The sequence below is a fragment of the Homarus americanus genome, unplaced genomic scaffold (assembly GCF_018991925.1).
Source record: "Homarus americanus isolate GMGI-L3 unplaced genomic scaffold, GMGI_Hamer_2.0 scaffold4896, whole genome shotgun sequence".
In the NCBI taxonomy this organism is placed as follows: Eukaryota; Metazoa; Arthropoda; class Malacostraca; order Decapoda; family Nephropidae; genus Homarus; species Homarus americanus.
Window position 1 is genome coordinate 7832184 of NW_024749657.1, and position 22220 is coordinate 7854403.

The window sequence follows — 22220 nt, forward strand, 5'->3', positions numbered from 1 at the left end:
AGTTAACCTCCCAGCACAGGTCACACTCAACCTAGTGTTAGCAACTCCAAATGTTTTAACACATCCCATTTCCTTCTCTGCATTCACTCAAACTATCCAAAGCTAAAACAGGTAATACACAAACACTAGGACTTACAGAGTAATACACCAGTAGTAGGAGGGGCACCGGTCATGTTCTACATCATCACTAGGCACAAATGAAGGTCTGACCTTCAAAACACATTTTATAGCAAAACAGTGAGAAGCGACCCTATCTGACTAGAAGTAATCCAAAAATAATATACTCCCCACATCAACTGTCACTCATAATGAGAGACTTAACCATTATGTGAGAAGCTAAGGATTCTCTTATCATCCCCCATATACAAAAAAAAAAAAAAAAAATGGAAAGTAAGGGGCATGAAACATCCAATGATGCAGATTGCCATCCCTATAGCCAGCATCCACATATGAAGGCTACTATTTTAGGGTTAAGTAGACAATTTACCATAACACATGAGAATCTGACAAATCATGACACCACACAGCTCATCCATTCCACTTTGCAGACTGCACCTCATCTGACAACAGCACAACCCAAGATAATAGTAACAGTCTCTTAGCTCCACCCACCTTCTGCTATCTGTGCACACAGGACTGCATGAAGGATTCAAGTGGTATTCCAGCCTCAATCTGTGTGGTTAGCATCCATGCTTACATTTATGCCTGAAGGCTAAATGCAATATGTACAGTACAGTAAAATCCCAGTTATCCGGCATCTATGGGGATTAAGAGGTGCCGGATAAAGAGTTTGCCTCACGTCTGTGAGTCAGCTGGTTGACTGCTTGGCTGGAGTGGGTTGCATCACCCAGAGGATGGTTTGAGTGTGGACGAAGCTATTGTGTTTTATAATACTGCATGCTATGTATCGATTTATTGTTGATCATAGCAATAGATATGGCAACTCGATCTATTGTTAATCATAGCAATAGATATGGCAACTCATCTCCATTGAGAGCAGTATTCAAACTTACGATACTAGCTGACTTTGGAGGAATTTATAATTTTATTATTTCATTTGGTGCTGGTTAGTTGAATTTACTGGCTGCCTGGATAGCAGCTTAGTGCTATCAAATAATAACAGTACAGTATAGAAACAGAAACATACAGTACAGTCAACCCTCACATTACGCGGTCCCGCATTCCGCGGTTCACCGTTAACGCGGTGCCCTGCCGGAACCTAACATGCTCACATTCCGCGGTCGTGAACCCCATTACGCGGAGAGCGGCTGGCAAGCCACGCCATTTTTGGATCCAAACCTCCCGCCATCCGCCATGTTGTGTAAGAGGCGCGAAAATGGTGCGCACAAGGTCGCCCAGTCATCAAAACATTACCAGTTCTTCACCCGCCACCCACTACAGCCGGCCCAAGTCAGTGATAGTGATAATTATAGTGAGGATATGGACTTATATGAACTTTGGGGGGTTTGACAAAGAGGCCCTGCAAGCCTCTGTGGTGGATAGTGATACAATTGATAAAAGTGATACAGGTGAGGGCCAATAATCTGCCCTCTGCCTCGGAACCAACCGCCCATCCCCGTGTGCCCAGCCATCTTTTCCACTAATGTAAGTGTTAAAAAACCTAATATTATTGATATTTCTCTTAATTATTAATTGTGTGTGCATGCCATCATAAAGTTAGGATAATATTTTTACTACAACATAGTTGTGTCTCGTCAAAAAGTGGAGTTTGGGGATCGGCCTGGACTCCATTTCAATTAATCCCATATGTTATGTTGTTCACTTTATGCGTTCCTCACTTTCCGCGGTACCCTCCGGGTTACATTAACCGCGTAATGTGAGACCCAACTGTACAGTACTCTCATACACATACAGCTTTTCAGATGCTCAACCTGTATTTCTTATGGGAAAAATTGAACCACGTAACATCGTATTGTTTATGTAGCACTTTCTAGGAGTGGGAGTAACAAACAACTTCCTGCCAGAGACTGATGACTTTCTCTCTCAAAAATCATATTGGTACCCAAAATTGTTTCCTTAGTTACAAATAAAATGGGAAAATTGAAGAATCATAAGTGACAAAATGTATACAGTACTATAACTAAAAAATAAAATTTGAATGAAATAAAACAGACAAATATTATTTGCACATATCATAATGAATAACTTTGTTTTAATTTATTGATAAATATTCATCATTTGACAGAGATGAACTGAGAATAAACTTCTTATTGACTTGATCACATTACTCTACTTCATTATTCTTATAGTGTAATGAGGTGAGGTTGATCAACGGAACAGCATACCCGTACTGTATCCCAATAATTTACATATGTCAAGAAAAAAGGAATGAAGACTTTTAAAAAGATGAATGGAATATAAGGGATGGAGAAAAATATTATTGATGATATATAATTAAAATAACATCAATGTTTTCATTGATTTCCATATAATATAGACGACATTATCAGATACTAAAATGGAAATTCAAATCATGTAATTAAATGGATATGGCAAATATATATCAAACACATAGAAAACAATTCAATAAATTCAGCAATAACAATAAATTAATAAATATAACGATAAAAAATATTTCTGACCCTTTTCAAATCAATTAGTGTAATCTGATTTTTTCAAATTAACTTAAAAAATAAATAGAACATAATTAAATACATAAATTATCACTAAATTACCTGAAATTTCTAAAGCTTGACTAATAAATATACAGATTATCTACAAATTAGTTAATCCTTACCTACAACACACATAAGTAAAGGTCTGTTTTTCTAGCATTTTGTCATCACATTACCGTAAACATGCCCAAGTCTTACTCGGTGAATATTTCTTACAATTTCATTTTTACTTAATACTTTTATCATTTTTTATCAACATTTTATAAACCTTCAATATATATTAATAATGTGACTTACTTGTCAATCCTTTACTTTGATATAATTAAGAAAAATTATAAATGCAGATGTAGAATGGGTTGACCTTGTTATGTCCCATTTTTATGGCTTGAGATGGATGTAAATGTGACCCATTAGATTGTTCACAGGTTGCTACATGGCACCTGTATAGCCATCAAACTTGTGTGACAGTTGAAACTTTAATATTCTCTATCAAAAACACTGACAGTTGGTGAATGAGCCAATGGTATCAATAACATGCAGTATAATGTTGGTAAGAAATTCCAGCCTCTTAAAGAATGAATGGTAGCATATTACATAAAATTCCCATGACTTATCTTTAATGACACTATGCAAGCAAATGGTCTTGGGTTAATTACTGAAAATTGGAGTGGAGGAGCGAGTTCAATCCTTGCATTACAGAAACAACCTACTTAACAAACTTAGATTTAAGGGCAAGATTAACACTAATGGAAGTAAACATTAATGAAAAAAAAACATGTACAGGAGTGTTTCAATCTATGAAACCTCGGTTTAATTGCTGTGAGTGTTTTATATACCCCACACAACACGAGATTGAATTTAATAATAATGATGATAATACAGGTAGATCCTCAGACAGTAATGTATTATACGCTAGCACCGTTCATTGTGAAAACCTGTTGGAGTTCCTTGCTTACGTGAATGACATTTGAAATAATTATCCAAATGTTTATTTTTAGAATGAACAAGTTGTTTGAAGAAGTAAGAAATGAAAATGACTTTCGTAAATACAATATACTGAATGTACAGAGAAGGAAACATACTTACGAACCCCAGGATGATCGTGAGAGACGCTCGTAAAAGTGATGTTTGATCTGATATGAGAAGGCATCACTTGCTTACCACAGTGATGATGATATATATAAGGGATGCAAAGTTTTTTTACCATTTACATTGAAATATAATTTTTAAATGCATAAATATTTAAAAATCTGTGACTTGTAGTTTAGGGTATACAGTAAAAACCCCACAATTCAAAATAATAGGGGCTCTAGCCCTAAGAATGTGCATCATATATAATTCTAAATATCTCTTATAATCTGAAATTTGATCAAATATTACAAAATTTGGAATATATAACATAATACAGTATTTCAAAATCTCTAATATATGAGATTTTACCAAATACCAAATTTGTATTGAGGCTAAAGAGTCTCCTACAACCCTAGACTACAACATGAAAAGTTTTACTGGTAGTACTGTGCTTACAAAAACAAAATTGAAATAAATCCAATGATTCTATTTGTATGGTAGTGATTATTGAGAAATAAAATACTGTAGAATATTTTCAATTATCAAGAGCCATAGAAAGTAAAGGGGTCAATGATACCCTGAACAATCCCAGGCTAAAAATGGCATGATACCCTACGTACATACAGTATACTGAAACTGAAAGGAATTATTCAGGTTTGCCAGAATTCATAGTGTAAGAACCAGTAAGGTAGATGAATAAATGGACAGATGGACATATAAATGTTTGATGGATGGACCTAGGATGGTTACTAAGATGAGAGAACAGTTAAACTTTATTTAATATCCTCAGATTTTTCTAAAAATGTGAGGAACAAATACAATTGATCGTGTACATATCTCTGAAAAGCAAATTTGTTTTGAATATTAGAGTAAGTTGTGAAGTGGACAGATAATGGAAATGTGCCAGTCTTCAAAATTAACATAACCTAACAGTAACTTCTGAAACAACAATGACACTGACATCTTGGTACAGAACTCATGAATCTGCAGTAGTTCTCAGTGGAAAAAATAATGTGCACTAGAAATAATTGATTTGCAAGTTTTGGGAGACAGATTTAAATATTTATGAGTAAGAAGGAAAAATTTACAAATTGTGAAAATCTTTAAACAGCAAAATATACCTGTAGTCCAGTTACAGTGCTGTCCACTGTATTCTGAAATTTTCATCATGTACAGTGCTGTATATCCATCAACTACTTTATCTTGAGTACAACTCAAACAACAATAAACTGTGAATAAGTTATGACAACCTCAGTTAACAAGTCTTAAAATTATCTGTTGAACTGAGAGTCCCTGAAGGGCATTAATATTTCTGTGGATGAGACAAGAGAATGTAACTGGCCCAATAAATGCACTAACTCTCCAAATTACCTCATTAGCATCATTGGCTCATTCAGCCTTCATCAGTAGGACAGACAATATACAGTATATCAGTCGACTGCACTGTACTACCATTGTCACACAAGTTTAATGACTACTGTATACAAGTATAAGAGCCAACTAGCAAAGTGAAGACAATCACAAATATCATGTCTAAAGTTCTGTGCCAACCATAAAAACAACCTAGGGCAATGATCTTTTTAATGTTTATGATCACCTGTTATTAACTTGGATAAACATCATTACCTTGACCACTGATGTAAATACCTAGAAGTTTAATACACCACATCTTCATTAAGGATTTCTTATGCTAGTAAAAAACGAGAGATATTAAACCTGGATAAAATAATCAACATGCTACTAGTGAAATCTTGCAAAAAGTAAACATTCTGAACATACGCTTTCTTAAAGTAACACAAAGTTAATTTAGTTTAATCTCATACAGGTAAGATCACAGAAAACTTAACATCTAATGACTGATGTAATGAAGAAAAAGAGAAAATAACGATAAAGTAAGGCATTTCTTCATCTCCACAAGTAGTCTTTATGGAAAAGATATGATAAACCATAGAACAGATTCAGGTTATACCCCAGGATTGTGATGAAGTGGTATATACAGTATATATATATATATATATATATATATATATATACAGTATATATATATATATATATATATATATATATATATATATATATATATATATATATATATATATATATATATATATATATATATATATATATACAGAGTATATATATACAGTATATATATATATATACACAATCCTGGTGAACAATGTCTTTTGCTCTTCTCACAAAACTATTCTAATCATAAACTGAATACTGTAATTTGGTCATATTACATATGAACTGTATAGGAAATACAATAAAGAACTTTGTATCAAACATCTAGACCTATACTCAGTACATGTGGATCTTGTGTGTGAAGATTCATGACACAAAGTACTTTGAGGTATCCCTTTTCATTCTAATCATAATTAGTTTTTCTATTTCTAAGCTCCATGCCATAATCTACAATGCTGTCTAAGTATGGCAGAAAACTAGCTACCAACTTTGACAAAAGACTAGCGAGCATAACTAATGAGCTCAGCTAATGAGCTTGCACTAATAGCCTGCTGTAAACTGAACAAGCAGAAAGCGTGGTAACCCGACAGTCAACCACAAACTAGTTATTTTAAAAACATGCAGATGCTTATATTAATATCATGATGCAATAAACTGCCATTCAATGAAGTCCTTTTATCATAGTAAATAAAAAAAAAGACTCATTACATCTGCAAAATAATATTTTTTCCAAAACTAACTAACTATATTAACTATATATATACGGTATATATATACAGGTATATATATATATATATATATATATATATATATATATATATATATATATATATATATATATATATATATATATATATATATATATATATATATATATATATATATATATATATATATAAAATACTGTTCTTAATATTTCCCATTGCATTGTCCCTGATAACAAGAAAAAGATGTCATCAGCATTCAACAACTTATGAGAACAAGAGGTAAACATTTGTCATCTGCAAAAAAGAAAGCACTGGGAGGAGGAGCTCAGGTTGCATTTACCTCTGGAATAAAATAGGAAAGCAAGACAGAAGGAAAGAGAAGGGAGGGGTATGGGTGGCATTATCAAAAGGGTACTAATTATTTTATTCTAGAACTACAGGATGAGCCAGAATACAGTACACTACATGAACAAGACATTAGACATTTAATAAAAAGGCAAGATTAAATGACAGAACAAACCCAATCCGGTGGGTTCTCTTGCTGTAGCATTTGTAGTTGGGACCAAAGTTGAGAATGAAGCATGAAAAAGAAAATGGTATGGAAAAGTCTTACACGATGGAATGAGGTGGAGTCAACAAGATGGAACAGGGAAAAGCTTGGCAAGCATTTCATCCCGTCCTGATGGTTTAGCCGATACAAAAAATAAATTCAAAGATGGATATGTTTGTCACAGTTGGTTGTAGATATTACTGAAATTTACATACATGCCTTCAGATTCCAGATTTCAGTGTTTCCTTACATTATGTTAATACTTTCTGTGAATCATATAAGGATCAGCTACTAACAAGAGACATACTTTGATGTATAATCTCCAATACTCAGTTGACATATTAGAAAATTCATGAAGAATATCACTAAAATAATAAGAAAGCAAAAAGCATGATCACTGCTTAAAGCTAAGGTATATTTTCTTAAATTTATATTAACATAAACAAGCTTACACACACATCACAAAATCAATACAGAAGACACATATATTTCTTCTCACATAGAGTATGAGACTATCTTAATGTATTTATTAAAAGGACACAGAATCTTCCCCCACACCACAACAAGATGATCAAGTTACTATACGTACAAGGTAATACTTTATCAACCATAAGGGCACAAATTACATTTTCACAATTTCATATGTGTATGATTTGCACCATAATGGTAACCCTACAAACAAAAAGCTTTTTGTGGTGTTAAAAACAAAACACTAAATTAGATTCCAGCCAAAGAGTGAAATACTCTGCTGGTAACTAAATGTCTTTTAAAAACATCATCATGATAGTTCAACCTTAAAATTACCAAAATAGAATAAATTCAACTTCTCAGTACTGTATTGTCAGGTATAAATTAGAAACAAAATTCAGAATTCAAATTTATACTGTAACCCCGGTATCAATCTATTAATGAAAATGTTCAGTAATAAATCCTAAATTCTAGCAATGGTATTCTTTTGTTTCATGCCTGCCTCCAGGATTTTCAACTACTACAGGTACAGTACAGGCCTTCATATCTGGATCTCAGAAAACCAGATTCTTTTAAATTGGACATTTTCTTCCCTACATTAAGTTAAATATTCTGACCTAGGGTCAACCAGGGACTAGGTCAGGCTAAGGCAGGTTTGTTTACATTAAGTTGGTGATTATGGAGCTCTTGTGGCACTATAGCTACTGCACTTCCTTACCTGCAAGCCATACGAGTTCGATTTAGGGGTGGGTGGAATTTAGAATAATGTAACTTGATTCATTCCATTGCAAATGTCTATCTATCAATGACTGGGGACTTATATGTAAATCAATGGAGTGTTTAGCATTATGCCAAGTATTTTTAAGCAACAGGTATTCATTAACAATGAGTTATCCATCTTGCTGTGTATACAATACTGTACTGTAGTTATGTTGGTAGTAGTTTCTAAACCTTTTATTACCAACTCTAGTTGCTTAATAGCCAACTAGCCTTCATTATAAAGAGTATCTGATAAAGGAAATGGGTGGTTAATGAGAGGAAGCACCAACATTTTAATTTTTCTAATTTATTTCATACTTAATATCTATGAACTTTAATTCTTATTAATAAGACTATACGTAAGAATAGAGGTTAAACCTCTCCAATCCAACACACTCGGGATCAGACCAGAGCCGGACCAGTGAATTTTCCGAACCACGGGCGGTCAATATTAATGTACCAAAAATGATATATGTTCATGTACACACAGTCTCAGGAACACTCGTCATGGCAACGTTGCCTCTGCTTATCCCCTAGGAACTGGGCTCCCTCACGGTACTCACCCCTCCCCCACTCAGTGTGCTATCTAACACATTAAGAAATGTTTATTCCCTTTATGTGTTCGACTTTATGATAATTAATTTTTTATGCACATGCTGTAATACAGTTACATACACACATATTTCTACATACTATGTAGGATTGTGTGCCTATGGAATTGAGCAATAAAAAATTAAGTCACGTATATCTACCCAAAATTATGTGTTGAAAATTAACCATAACATAGCTCACAGCTTGGCCTGATAGTGGTATGGCTATGGGAATTACAGTGGCAAGTCATATTTGGCAACAATGTTATCAGTGATGTTAACAAATGCGGACAAAAAGAAAATGATCTGTAAATCATCATTTGTATCAGATATTTGTAGATTTAAAGCAGCATATACAGTATACTATAGTGAATAAGATTGATATTGAAACAGTTAATTTGGCCAGAAAAATACAGGTGCAAAGAGGACAATAATAACAATACTGACATGGCTGAGCCAATTGAGAGCCTGAGCAACATAAAGAAAAAACCAAGGGGTACAGTAGTCAAACCCAGGATAAAAGCGCTTACTAGCCGCAAATGACCTACGGAAATGCATGAATTTTAATCCCTCAAAAATATTATACGTATGTTCGACCACCTACTTTTTGCATAATTTTTTTTCTCATGAAAAACTCAAATTATACTCAAGTTTATACAGTAAGTCCTCGCTTAATGTTGTGGCTAAGTTCTTGAAAAACACAACGTTAATGGAATAAATTTTTCCCATAAGAAATAGATAAAATACGCTAGTTAAGTTCCCCAGCCTCCCTTTGCCCCATAAAATACATTACATATACAAAAATTCAATGGAATTTGTATAGAAAATACATATTATACATCCAAAAAGATAAATAAATTAAGCCATTTTGTATTGTACTCACTGATGGGCAGAGGTGGAGCAAGTGTGTGGTGGGTTTAAAACCTCCATTTTCATAGCAAGGCTAATGATCTTGTGTTGTTTCTTCACTACACTAGCATCACTAACACTTGATGGGCGCTAGGAAGCCATTTTGAATGGTTACAGTACAGTATTTATAGCAAAAACACTTAAGCACGCACGTACGCTGTGGAAGCCTAACAAAGACTGGGGACGCTTGGCGTAGCGCGCCAAGATGAGAGAGGGCGATGCTCCATACAAAGTAGTCCGTGACGACGTTATAACGAAACGGTTGAGACGTTGTCGGAATCGTGGGTATCTAAAGAATAGCAACGTTATAACGAAACAACGTTGTTGGGGGGGGGGGGAAACGCTATACGAGGACTTATTGTACTGTAAATAAGCCATCATAGCATAATTAATTAGTTGTGTTTCACAATTTTAAGGTACACTGTATTGGCACTATGAAATGCATACAGGAAGCATAAAATAAATGACATAAGGCAAGAAAACACCATGGGTGGTGCAGGACCGTGGAATTCTGGACCAGGAAAGCCCAACCTGTAATATGCTAAAGTGAAATCTGAGAGGCAGGTTTCCAAAATGAATCAAAATTGGTCAGATTCATGCAGAAATCTATCTTGCTATTTCATGGATAAGATGTAGGATGACATAGAGAGAACAATGCACATGACTCACCAGTTTAGCTCTAAGTCTATACAAAAAAGTTAGAATTTGTTTATTTTGGTTTATTACCCTTTATATAGTACTGTGATAATATTATTGCTCAGTATCTAGTTTTGTTATCCAAATTTGACTAATATCATGATAAAAACAAATTCTTTTTTAAATTTTCATAAATGCACCTATCATGATAATTATACCCATAATTACACTGGAGATAAGACAAATAACACAAGGAATGGTTGTGGTGACAAAAATTATGTCTTTTTGATGCAAGTCATACACACACTATAAACAAACAAATGAAAAATGATATATATATATATATATATATATATATATATATATATATATATATATATATATATATATATATATATATATATATATATATATATATATATATATATATATATATATATATATATATATATATATATATATATATATATATATATATATAATTTCATGTAGATCCACAATGAAAACGTGGATAAGATAAATCTTGATAAAATCACACGGGAAAATGGAAACAACGGAGTACCTTAGCTTTCGTCTTTATTCAAGTTGCCTCTGAAGATGTCTTAAATAAAGACGAAAGCTAAGGTACTCCGTTGTTTCCATTTTCCCGTGTGATTTTATCAAGATATATATATATATATATATATATATTTCATTTTCATGATGAACATTTTGTAAAAATGGTTCCATTTACACTCTAAAGTTAGTTTGTAATTTTAAATTCAGAAGGAACAATTAACATCACAGAGAAAATTTTCAAATCTTTAAGAACCATCCAAAGCACTGAAGGTGTTATCTTCAAGTACTGTAATATATATCATGGACCATGCAATAATAATAATAATAATAATAATAATAATAATAATAATAATAAAAGATTTTACATAATCTGGACACAAACTGGAGGCAAAAATGCAGCAAAACATAACTCTATGTAAATAAGAATTGTACAGGTATGTACAATACTAAAAATATTACTGTGCATACAATAGGTGTTAAAGCTGCTCTTGCACTCCATCTAGAAATACCCTTATGGTAATTTTTCATGAGAAAATCTGAAGAATTTAAACTTTATATCAATCTACTCTCTACCTAAAATAATATATATTTTACAAATCCCAAAAAATTTGGTTGTGGGGGAAAACTCTGGACAAGAAAACACAAGCAGGTCAACAGCTGACTTGGGTACAACACTACAGGTAGAAGAATAAGATCATAATAATACAGTAATGAGAAGAATACAACAGTACCAATAATACAACATCTCTGTGGCTGTCATGCCGTTGAGGGGACCAGAGGGGAGGCAACATGATTGTACGGAGGAACACTTGAGAGAGATTAAAGGCTGATGATGTGCTTATTATTTCATGCGACCGTTCATCCCAGTTAAAATACATTCTACCATTACTTTCATGCTTGTTTCCATTGACTGTCATACACAGATACATTCTGAAGCAAAAAAAAAGTTTCATATTACTATCGCCACTTAAAATATCTTTGACACTGATGACAGCAATTATTCATATGCACTGGCTTGCAAGGATAGGTCGAAGCTTGATCTAAATTCACCTGCTGTTATAGTTAACCCCCTTGTAGTTAATAGTGTACGTAATTATGTTTTTTAATTCAGGATGGCCAAGAAATAAAGTACAGTACCTGTAATGTTAAATGGAACTTGTGAAATGAGATAAGAATAATTGTACTGTACAGTACTGTATACCATACATACAGTACAACAATCTCATGAGTTGATGTTTGCTTTATTAAGAGACTTAGTTCTTGAAAGTAATGCTCTTTAGATGTCAACATCCTGTCATTTGTACCAACATGCCCAGGGCACTGTGCTGTTTCATGTTTTGGAGATGTTAAATTGCCAACCAGATAGCTAAACTTAACAGCACCTGATTTCTTTTTGTGAGTTTCTGAAATCAACAGTCCACCAAAAGAGTGCGTGGATGCTTTAAGCTTGGTGAAAAGAACAGCGATCCTTGTGTCAATACCTCCAAGAGGATAATGGACATCATTATGTCCTGAATCTCCTAAAATTATAGTTTACTATGGTATCTAAACAATCTTAATTTCTTTCAGAAGGTCCAATTAATGTTGATTTGTCAGGTACAGTATTTAATGGCCATCTTACCTTTTGATACTACATCATAAAACTGAACTGACAGAAATACAGTAAAATCTTAATAATGTATGTGGCAGAAACTGATGATGGTCATGATGATCTCATTAATCATTGTCGGAAAATAGCCTATATATATTCTGATATCCGAGAAAAATATTATGTCTGCTCTTTTTCTGAAATCATTTAAGAGTTTCAAGACATCTGCACTTATCTACTCTGGTACTTTTTAAAACATAGTGATGTCAAACTGCAAACCAAAACCCCATCCCATATTCATTTGTCAATCTTGTCTTACTCTTTGAGTTTATAAGCCATTTGATTAAAAATTATTTATGTAAACACGTATCAACGTAAAACAATCACCTCTGTTATTAAACTAATATAACACAACCTTGTCTCAATTTCTGGTATGATCAATAACTACTGACGAGAATCTTAAATTAATAACCAACCTATCTACACTAAACTGTAATGCACAACCTCCTATAAACTAGCTTAACACCATAAACTGGTGACTTCAAAATTACCATACATAATCCATTAACACATTAAACCAAATTCCAGTAAGGAAAATATACTTACGGTGGGTAATGATTCCCAAATGTGTGTTAAATTATATGCCACTTACTGAGGCATATAACACCACCTGAACATATTACTGAACTTATAAGAACTCACTCAAATACAATAAAATACACAACCTCATTACTGGGGATGAGACAAGTAAAAAAAAAAAAAAAACAGGATGATATAATTATCTATATCTCCTGCTGAAGAAAAAGTACTGAAATTATATTATCTTTTCCAAAATAAGGCACCTCAATACATCTAGTTTAACTTGTATACTGTACTAAATTTACTGGTGTCATGTATCGATGTTAATACAATATAGCTCCTGGCATAAAACCTCCCCAATCTTAGATAAAAGCCACAAGTCTAGTTCATTACTGATTAACCAGTTTTTCAGTTTATATCCTAAGTGTGATCACATTTATACAGGAGATCAGTCAGGTGTACAGTTTATGTTAGACCTGTAAACATATGGCTTGGCATCAAGGTATTCCTTTTCTTATCAAAGCAACACAGCAGCCACAAATTAACAGACTTATAAGAGGTAACTATTTTCAACAATGTTGTAACGTTGAAAGAAAAACTTACATTCTGTTCAACTCTAAGGATCATATGTTTAAGGAAAACTGATTATGGTTACATTGTAGTATATGAAAACTGGGATGTGTTCTTCAGGATATTTTACTACATAAAAAAATAAATGAAGGATAGGATATAAATAATTAGCCCTAGGTTAGTCTCAACATATCATAAACCCTCACCAACAAATTTCATTACACTGTATACATCGAATTTTAGAAATGAGACCTCATGGTAGAAAATATTAGTACAGTAGTTTAGCTAAATAATTGTCTTGAATCACCAAGATGTCTTATTTTTAATGAAGTCTTCAAGTAATCATTATTTCTTTATACGTATACAGATCCTCAAAATTAATTAGATTGACATAGAATTAATAGTGTTGTCTCTACCCACCTACCTGAGGTTCTTCCTGAAGATATTGTCCAAGGCCCACCCTATAAGCTGATTATCTCCACCCACCTACCTTAGATCAGTCATGTTGATATTACCCTAGACCCACCCTATAAACTGACTGGATTGGAAAGTAAGTTACTGTGATTTGATGATAACTGGATAACACCTGAATACTATTGCTCATTCTATATAAAGTACTGTATAAGTAAACTACTGCAAACTTCACATACAGTAATCTCTTACCAATCATGGGATTACCTACAGCAGTTTAAAGTATCCATGTTTTACATTTTTTATACTGTTCTACCAACTACAGCATCCAGTTTTAGATATCTGTAGGTTTCCAAAGTCACAGAAGAACATTTCTAGCCCAGTGTGGTGGTAATGTTAGCTGGATCACTTGTCATCCAGAGATATGTAAAACTTTATACCTGAAGATAATTATTTTGTTTATTTATTTTTTGCACTTCATGCATGTAAGAGTGTGTGTGCATGTAACCATGTATAACAAATATAGAAAATTATGTGCAGCTACCAGAAATTATGAGTTGAAAAATATTTTCTACCTTCTGATAATTACTTTTCCCCTCAAGTGGGGAAAGATTGGATATACCCGGTAATATCCCCCGTTCAGTTCAAGAATTACATTACCTTTGGGGCTCATTTTAAAAGTTCTATAATTTGTACATACCTAGGTTAAAAGCTAAGCGTCGCATTCTGAGGTTGAACAAAAATATCTATTTGAGAATTTTTGATGAATAAGCCTGTAGTGGACGTATTGTAGTGGACGTCTCCCCTACAAACTGCGTATCGCATTCCAATGTGCCGCCTTCCCTAGCAACCAACCAGATGTTACCGTATCTTAGCAACGGAACCAGTCACCGGCGACTTTCTGGGTTTTCCCAACATGACTCATAGCGGTTGCTGCTGGGTATATAAGCTCTGTCTCTCCATTGAGATTCATTCTGACCATTCTTCTACAACAAGCAACACCTCCTCCTCCGCCGCTGCCTGGCAGCCCTCGCATCTCCTCGCCTGCCTGGCGGTCCTCGCTCCCGCCAGCGAGCATGGCGACCCACCAGCTGTCCTTCTCTGAGCTTCCTCACCAACCAACTCTCATTCTGCCCATCTTCCTGAACAAGCAACACCTCCTCCTCCGCCGCTGCCTGGCAGCCCTCGCATCTCCTCGCCTGCCTGGCGGTCCTCGCTCCCGCCAGCGAGCATGGCGACCCACCAGCTGTCCTTCTCTGAGCTTCCTCACCAACCAACTCTCATTCTGGCCCATCTTCCTGAACACGCAACACCTCCTCCCAGCAAGCTCCTAGCTGTCCAGCATTCATTCAACCAGGAGGCCAGCAACAGGCAACATCTTCTCTAACGAAGCTCCTGCACATCTACCTCCTTCAACACGCTACTCACCGAACGTCTTCTACTGAGCAGCTCCCTCACCACACGGCACCTCCAGCACCAGACTGTCTATCATATAACTTATATTATACAAGAAAACCACATTAGAGTTTCCTTCCATCCTGAGTGCTAGACAACATTAATATCTCGATACCCCTACAAATGGTGACTCCCGGAGATTAGCACTCACACAGGATGGAGGAGACACTGATCACGCTCCCAGTCTTCAAGCAGACACCGGCTCCTCTTCCTGCCCCAAGCACCACATCCTACGACCCCAGCACACCCGTCCTGCCTCAGACGCTGACCCAGGCCCACACACCCCAGCAGGCGCATCTGACGACTCAGTACCTGCCGTGAGGGAAGCACACAACATCCATCGCCTCCACACCCCCTCTTTTCTCCCTCAGGTACTCCCTGCTAATGTCCTGCACCCTGCTGCTGTCGTGGACCCAGCTGCTGTCACGAGCCCTAATCCGCTTCTGCTGACGCAGCCCCTGCTCCTGACCCAGGCCCACACACACCCCAGCAGGCGCATCTGACGACCCTGTACCTGTCGTGAGGGAAGCACAACATTCATCGCCTCCACACACCCTTTTTCTCCCTTCTCCCACATATAGTGTGTATCTAGACAGTTGTATTTCAGCGATCGGCTCATCACGCCATCGCCGTTGTCTCACATGAGACATGCACCGCCCAGTCTGCCTCACATGTGCTAAGCAACTCTGCAGACAACAAGTCTCCTACACCGCCTGGAGGGAAGGGGGAGTATTGTAGTGGACGTCTCCCCTACAAACTGCGTAGCTGCCACCACCTGTTACCGCCTTCCCTAGCAACCAACCAGATGTTACCGTATCTTAGCAACGGAACCAGTCACCGGCGACTTCTCAGGTTTTCCCAACATGACTCATAGCGGCTGCTGCTGGGTATGTAAGCTCTGTCTCTCCATTGATATTCATTCTGACCATTCTTCTTGAACAAGCAACACCTCCTCCTTCGCCGCTGCCTGGCAGCCTTCTCTCCTCCTCACCTGCCTGGCGGTCCTCGCTCCCGCCAGCGAGCATGGCGACCCACCAGCTGTCCTTCTCTGAGCTTCCTCACCAACCAACTCTCATTCTGCACCTCCAGCACCAGACTGTCTATCATATAACTTATATTATACAAGAAAACCACATTAGAGTTTCCTTCCATCCTGAGTGCTAGACAACATTAATATCTCGATACCCCTACAAGCCGTTTATTTCTGAAAACCAGTTTTTGTGATATAGTCCAAAATGCGACGTCTAGCTTTATACCTAGGTATGTTAATGCATGTTCTCTGCCTTTTCACATGTGATCTCTTGTCAAACCCCGATTTTTTTTAACTATGCTGTTTATACACACATTTGCATATGAAAACCTTATGGATAAAAACTTTGTCCACCAATTTGTGTGGTTAAAGGGTGAAGCATTGCTAGGGATAGCAATACGGTTAGGTGTATTTTCATTTTTTTTTTAATACCTCTACAGTACTGTGTACTTTTATACAGTACAGTACACATATCCAGGAATTAAATCCCTTTTTTCAAGTACTGTTCAATATAGAATACACCCTGTACTTTTTTCAACCTTGACCTGTACATTATAGAACATTAGGTACCTCTCTCAGGGGTCACTTCCCCAAATTGCTTATTTCCCATCTGATCCAGCCCTTGCCAACCACAGTTTTTCATCTGTGAAGAATTCTAGAATGTAACCCCCTTTGATTGGTGAGGAATCACTGTAATGAGTTAATTAGTTTCTATGTATACCTTACCTAACCCAACAATCTATATTGCTTGATGCAACAGTTAGTAAATAATGTAACAAAGGTTCTGTATTAGTGTGCACTATATAGGTTACTGGAAATATTATTAAAATGAACCTCACATTTGATAAATGGCATAATGACTCAATAAGAAAAAGCACTATTAAGCTATACTACAGTGTTACATAATATCAGTATATTTCTCCTATTACTGCACTACCTTTTGCAAAAAAATAAACAAAAATATACCTACACATCTTACTTTAATAAGTTATTTTCCAGTGACATTTTCAGTTACAATACCTACAAAACATTTCTGAAGGGCTTCCATGAGCCTTTGAGAGTCATTACATCATGTTGCAACATACATACCGGTACTCTCTAAAAAAATTTCCATGTTAAGCTATCCATGTTACTCTATCATTGTAATACTTGAAAAGTAGACATGTGTGAGATGTGTGTCTGAATGAAATATAAAAGAATTCTTTAATATATTTATGTATACTGTATATGCATTCATTACATCCTGTATAATGTTAACAACAAAAGTAAGAGACTAACTCAAACAATAATAGCATGCATATATGAAATATTTGTGTATATGTTGAAGTGGGTATTTTGAGGTGACATGCTAGGATGTGTACATGTATATGGGTGACGGGATGACATGCATTTGTGCGAGGGTGTGTGTAAGTGTGTGCAGATGGAAGATGTACACCGCTACTCTATAACACCACGAACAACAAGGACAAGCGGCGGCCCTAAACAGCAAATACCATCACTGAGGAGGTCCCTGCAGGCACCTCCATAACCTCAGGCACTGTGCAAAAATTTTGCTTGGCATTGTATCTACGGGCTGTACCTCAGTATGTGGTACACATGGCAGTGAACACTACCATGGTGCCACATACTACCAGTATACTGATTCTCTTGACATTTAAATAACATCATTATATTTCTTAAATCGCAAAAAGTCTTGGTTCATTGTTTGTAACAACCTATACTGCTAACTAAAAAGGAGATTTCAAGTACTGCAGTGTAAAATGAAAACCCTTAGCACCTCTAGGTGCTATTGAAACAAGGAAACCAGATGTACTTTATCTAGTGACTTCTCAAAAAGTGGCAGTGCATTATATACATCCAATAATGCAAGAGGAACATTAAAATCTGAAGTCTGATTAAGAGTACTAAGAAAGCAGAAAGGGATAAAGAGTATTAAAATGTAAGCAGCCAGTATATCTACTGGCAAAAAATCAACAAGTCATAATTGATCTACAGATAAACTGTATAACCACTCAGAACAATCAGTGGACAATTTGGTAACAACCAGTTATTCCAATAAGAAAGAACAAACAACAGCAGAACAAATATAAATTTAGGCAAGAAGCACTTCACCGACAGATAAGTACATCCAATAAAATAAAAATGGCTGTCAAATATCTTTTGATAATGACCATTCACAAGTCAAGTTCAATATCCTGGTTCACAGTACATTTTTTATCAAGACTGTTGACTAATAACCTATATTTCAAATGATAAAGAAAGTTATCACAAAAACTGCCATAAAATACAATATTAAGAGTATTTTTTGTATAAGTGATAATCAGATGTAATATGTGTGTGCACACTGTGCAGTGTCATGTAGAACAGTGATGGTGTAAGAAAATAACTGAGCAACTTCATGAATCGTGCTTGTCTGACTTAACCTCATTATGTCATATGAATGCAAAAACAAAACAAAAAAACAATCCTAGTGCCAGAATTAATGTCATGTGTTAATGCCAATGCCAGCTAAGAGTTCAAAGTAGCAATGCTGTGCCCCCCAACCAGTGAATCTGCTTCAGTTCTAAGTATTTAGACATTCAAGGAATGTTGAGTGATATTCCCCCAGATAAATTAGGTTATCTTGTTTTTATTTTTGCTGATGTGAATTGTTTAATTTGTTTCTATATTTAGTTGTGAGGTTCAGATTATGCTCAGGTGTTTGGATATCTGCCCCAGAAACCCATCCCTCAATTATGCTAGTAAATCTAAAAGAAAAATGTGTCCTATTTCTGTGGGTCATATTTACTGTACGAGTACATCATTACATTTTCTATGAAAATATTTCTGATATTAATAAGCAACTTGCTGTAGTTTTCTCAGATATATAAATACGGTATTGTAATGCATTAATCTTCTTTAACTCTCATTTGTGTATGCCCTTATCTAGTTTGTAATGATATAATCTTGAAGAAAAGTAAGTGGTACTGAGCCAAGTGAAAAGTGATAGAGAACACTGATGTCTCTTACTGATACATTGGGCTTAATGAATTAGGGAAGAGAGTTTGGCCTTTGTTGGTAACTATTACAAGAGCAATGATACAAAAATTAAAGTGAAAAAAAAGGAAGCAAGTGTTGCTGCAAGTGGTCCTACAGTTGGTAAAGTGTCTTTTGTAAGTCAAGGGCTTGTTTAATTCCCACATTGTTTCTGATGAGTTTGTCCATCGAAAATGGATCAAATTTTAGTAAGCAAGAAGCCAGTGTACCCAAACGAAACCTACAATATTCAGTAGTTATACACTGAATAACCCTCTTATCATATCTAAATAGGAATCAAACCCTGGATGTTGTAGTGAGAGGAAATCATATTTCCACTGTACCTACATACCTTCTGATAGTAATCAATGTACTTATCTTGCAAAGCTTTTAAAGCTGAATATCAGGAGCTACAGTATATCTTAAATAGATTAGGTGGAGTTCAGTTAAACTAGCAAGGTTTGGTGGACTTCAGTGTATACACAGCTGATGCTGATCACTTATTCTCAGGAAGGACAATGTAAATGATTTTCACATAAGACACAATTCTAGAAATGCTAATATTCCAAGACAACACATAAAACCTTTAATACAAAAGCCAGCACAACCACTGGCAATGAACACTGTACAACTAGTGTCAACAACCAGCACAACCACTGGCTATGAATAATACACCAACTGATAACAATCAGTAAAACATTAATGAACAACTAGTGTAGTATTGAATCAGTGTAACTGCTGACGGTAACCAGTACAGCGCGAGATACAGCCTATAGTTCAGCCACATTGTTGGAGCAATTACAACATTTACATCTACCAGGCATGAAAGTTGTACTGTACTTTACAAAAAATAATTGTATTAAAAAATAAGTGCACTTGACTCCTAAGAAGAAAAAAAGCACAGACATCTGTTAATTCTATTTCAATAAACTAAAAGCTGATGATAGAATTATCAGATACACAAATAACTATTTATATTTTGATTCCTATTAAAGGAAATATAATATATCATTCATATATAATTTATGTGATACAGAGTACTACAGGTAACTTCTATTTTACTACAGTACAAGTGAACAAATATCAAGAATCCTTATCTCCATAAAAACAGTGAAAATCTAATTATTTGTCTAGTAATCATAAAAATTCTTTTCTCTGTGAATAAAATTAATTTGTGTGGTTTTCTAGAAGCTCAAGATCAACAGTGAGCATCAGCCAGTACAACCTCCATACCTAGCAGTACGCAGGACAAACCTTTCTGGTCCTGTAGTACTCGGCGCCCATATTCTCTGCAGCCGCCTGCGCCTGATTGCTCACTAGTTTCTGGTGAGGAAGCCTATCATCAGCTCTAAGCTTCAGGTTATGGGTGAGTTCCTACATGAGAGAACACCCTACGAACACAAGGAGATATGATACAGCCACACCAGTGCTCAGTCATGTCCGAGACACTAAGGTGAAGTAACAAAATGGTGGATTAGAGATGGAATTCCATTTTGTCAACATGTATGAAGATTGTAGTTAGAGGGTGATTAATAAACATGAATTAAGGAGCTTTAGTAAGTGAGGATGTAATTAATGTTGAACATAAATTTGTCAGGACTGGCAAAAATCATAGAATTTTCAGTATAAAACTGCCTAACAAAATGTTGGCTAGATTTTGGTGTCTTGCACTCTAACTATCAAAGTAAAAGAGTATCTGGGCTTCCAAAAGTTAAGCATATCCATATTATTAACTTTCTGGTTTGTATAACATCAATCATCTACCGGTATACGTATCATAAACTTTCAGTACATACCTGTCATATGTACGTACTACTAATTTACAAGATATAACATGTGAGTGATATCAGTGCAAATTCTGGAAATTGAGTTGTTTTTAGATATACATGTAAAACTCCATCAACCTCCACTAAAACCTGGTACTTTTGCTGCTTATTTTGTTTTATACAGAAATTGAAATCTCACCCACATTTACCATAATTTTTTTTGTGCATTATAAAAAATTGTGTATAAATAATTATTCTGTATAACATTGTGAAAGAGTGGGGTGGAAATTCAGAACCCAATGACAGGTTTAGTTCGTAAGGGCGAGTGTAATAAAAAAAAATTAAAAGCGATTCGTGACGACTAACATGAATCTGATAATCTTGAGTGAGATTAAATAAAAAGGATAAGGTAAAAATGAGAAAAACAGTGATGAATAGTGGTGACAGGTGAAAGAAAAAGAAAGCGGGTATAGTAGGGTGATCAAGACAAAAACAGTGACAAATAGTGGTCAGAGACAAATAAACATAATGTACAGTAAGGTATGAACACGTGTGTACAAGAAATGTAGCAAAATTGTATCAGCGAATACGTACATAGAGAAAAATAAAGAATGAAACCAGATCTTAATGCCAAATGGAATAGACAGACAGACAAACAGACAGACACACACACATACATACATACATACATACATACATACATACATACATACATACATACATACATACACACATACAAACATAGATATATAGACACACACATATGTTAATCAAAGACCCTGAAACCAAAATTTTAACAAGAAACAAACCACACTTACCAGTTTTTTATTATTATTTTTTTTGGATTTTTGCCAATCCCTAAACAAAAGTTATAAACGTGAGGATGAAACTGTACGATGATGACGTTTTTCAAGTTCTTACTCATGATATGTAACTAGAGGGTAAAAGAAGAGT

The 22220-nt window shown here is 35.3% G+C and overlaps 1 protein-coding gene across 1 annotated transcript in view; it reads right to left on the bottom strand.

The window, feature by feature from the left end:
• LOC121853601 (muscle calcium channel subunit alpha-1-like) overlaps positions 1-22220 on the bottom strand; it is a gene marked incomplete in the record, with an annotated part of 305963 nt that overhangs the window by 42814 nt on the left and 240929 nt on the right. The window contains 2 exon segments of the mRNA XM_042347854.1: positions 6903-6923; positions 20755-20823. Of these exon segments, the coding sequence (XP_042203788.1) occupies positions 6903-6923; positions 20755-20823 (90 nt within the window).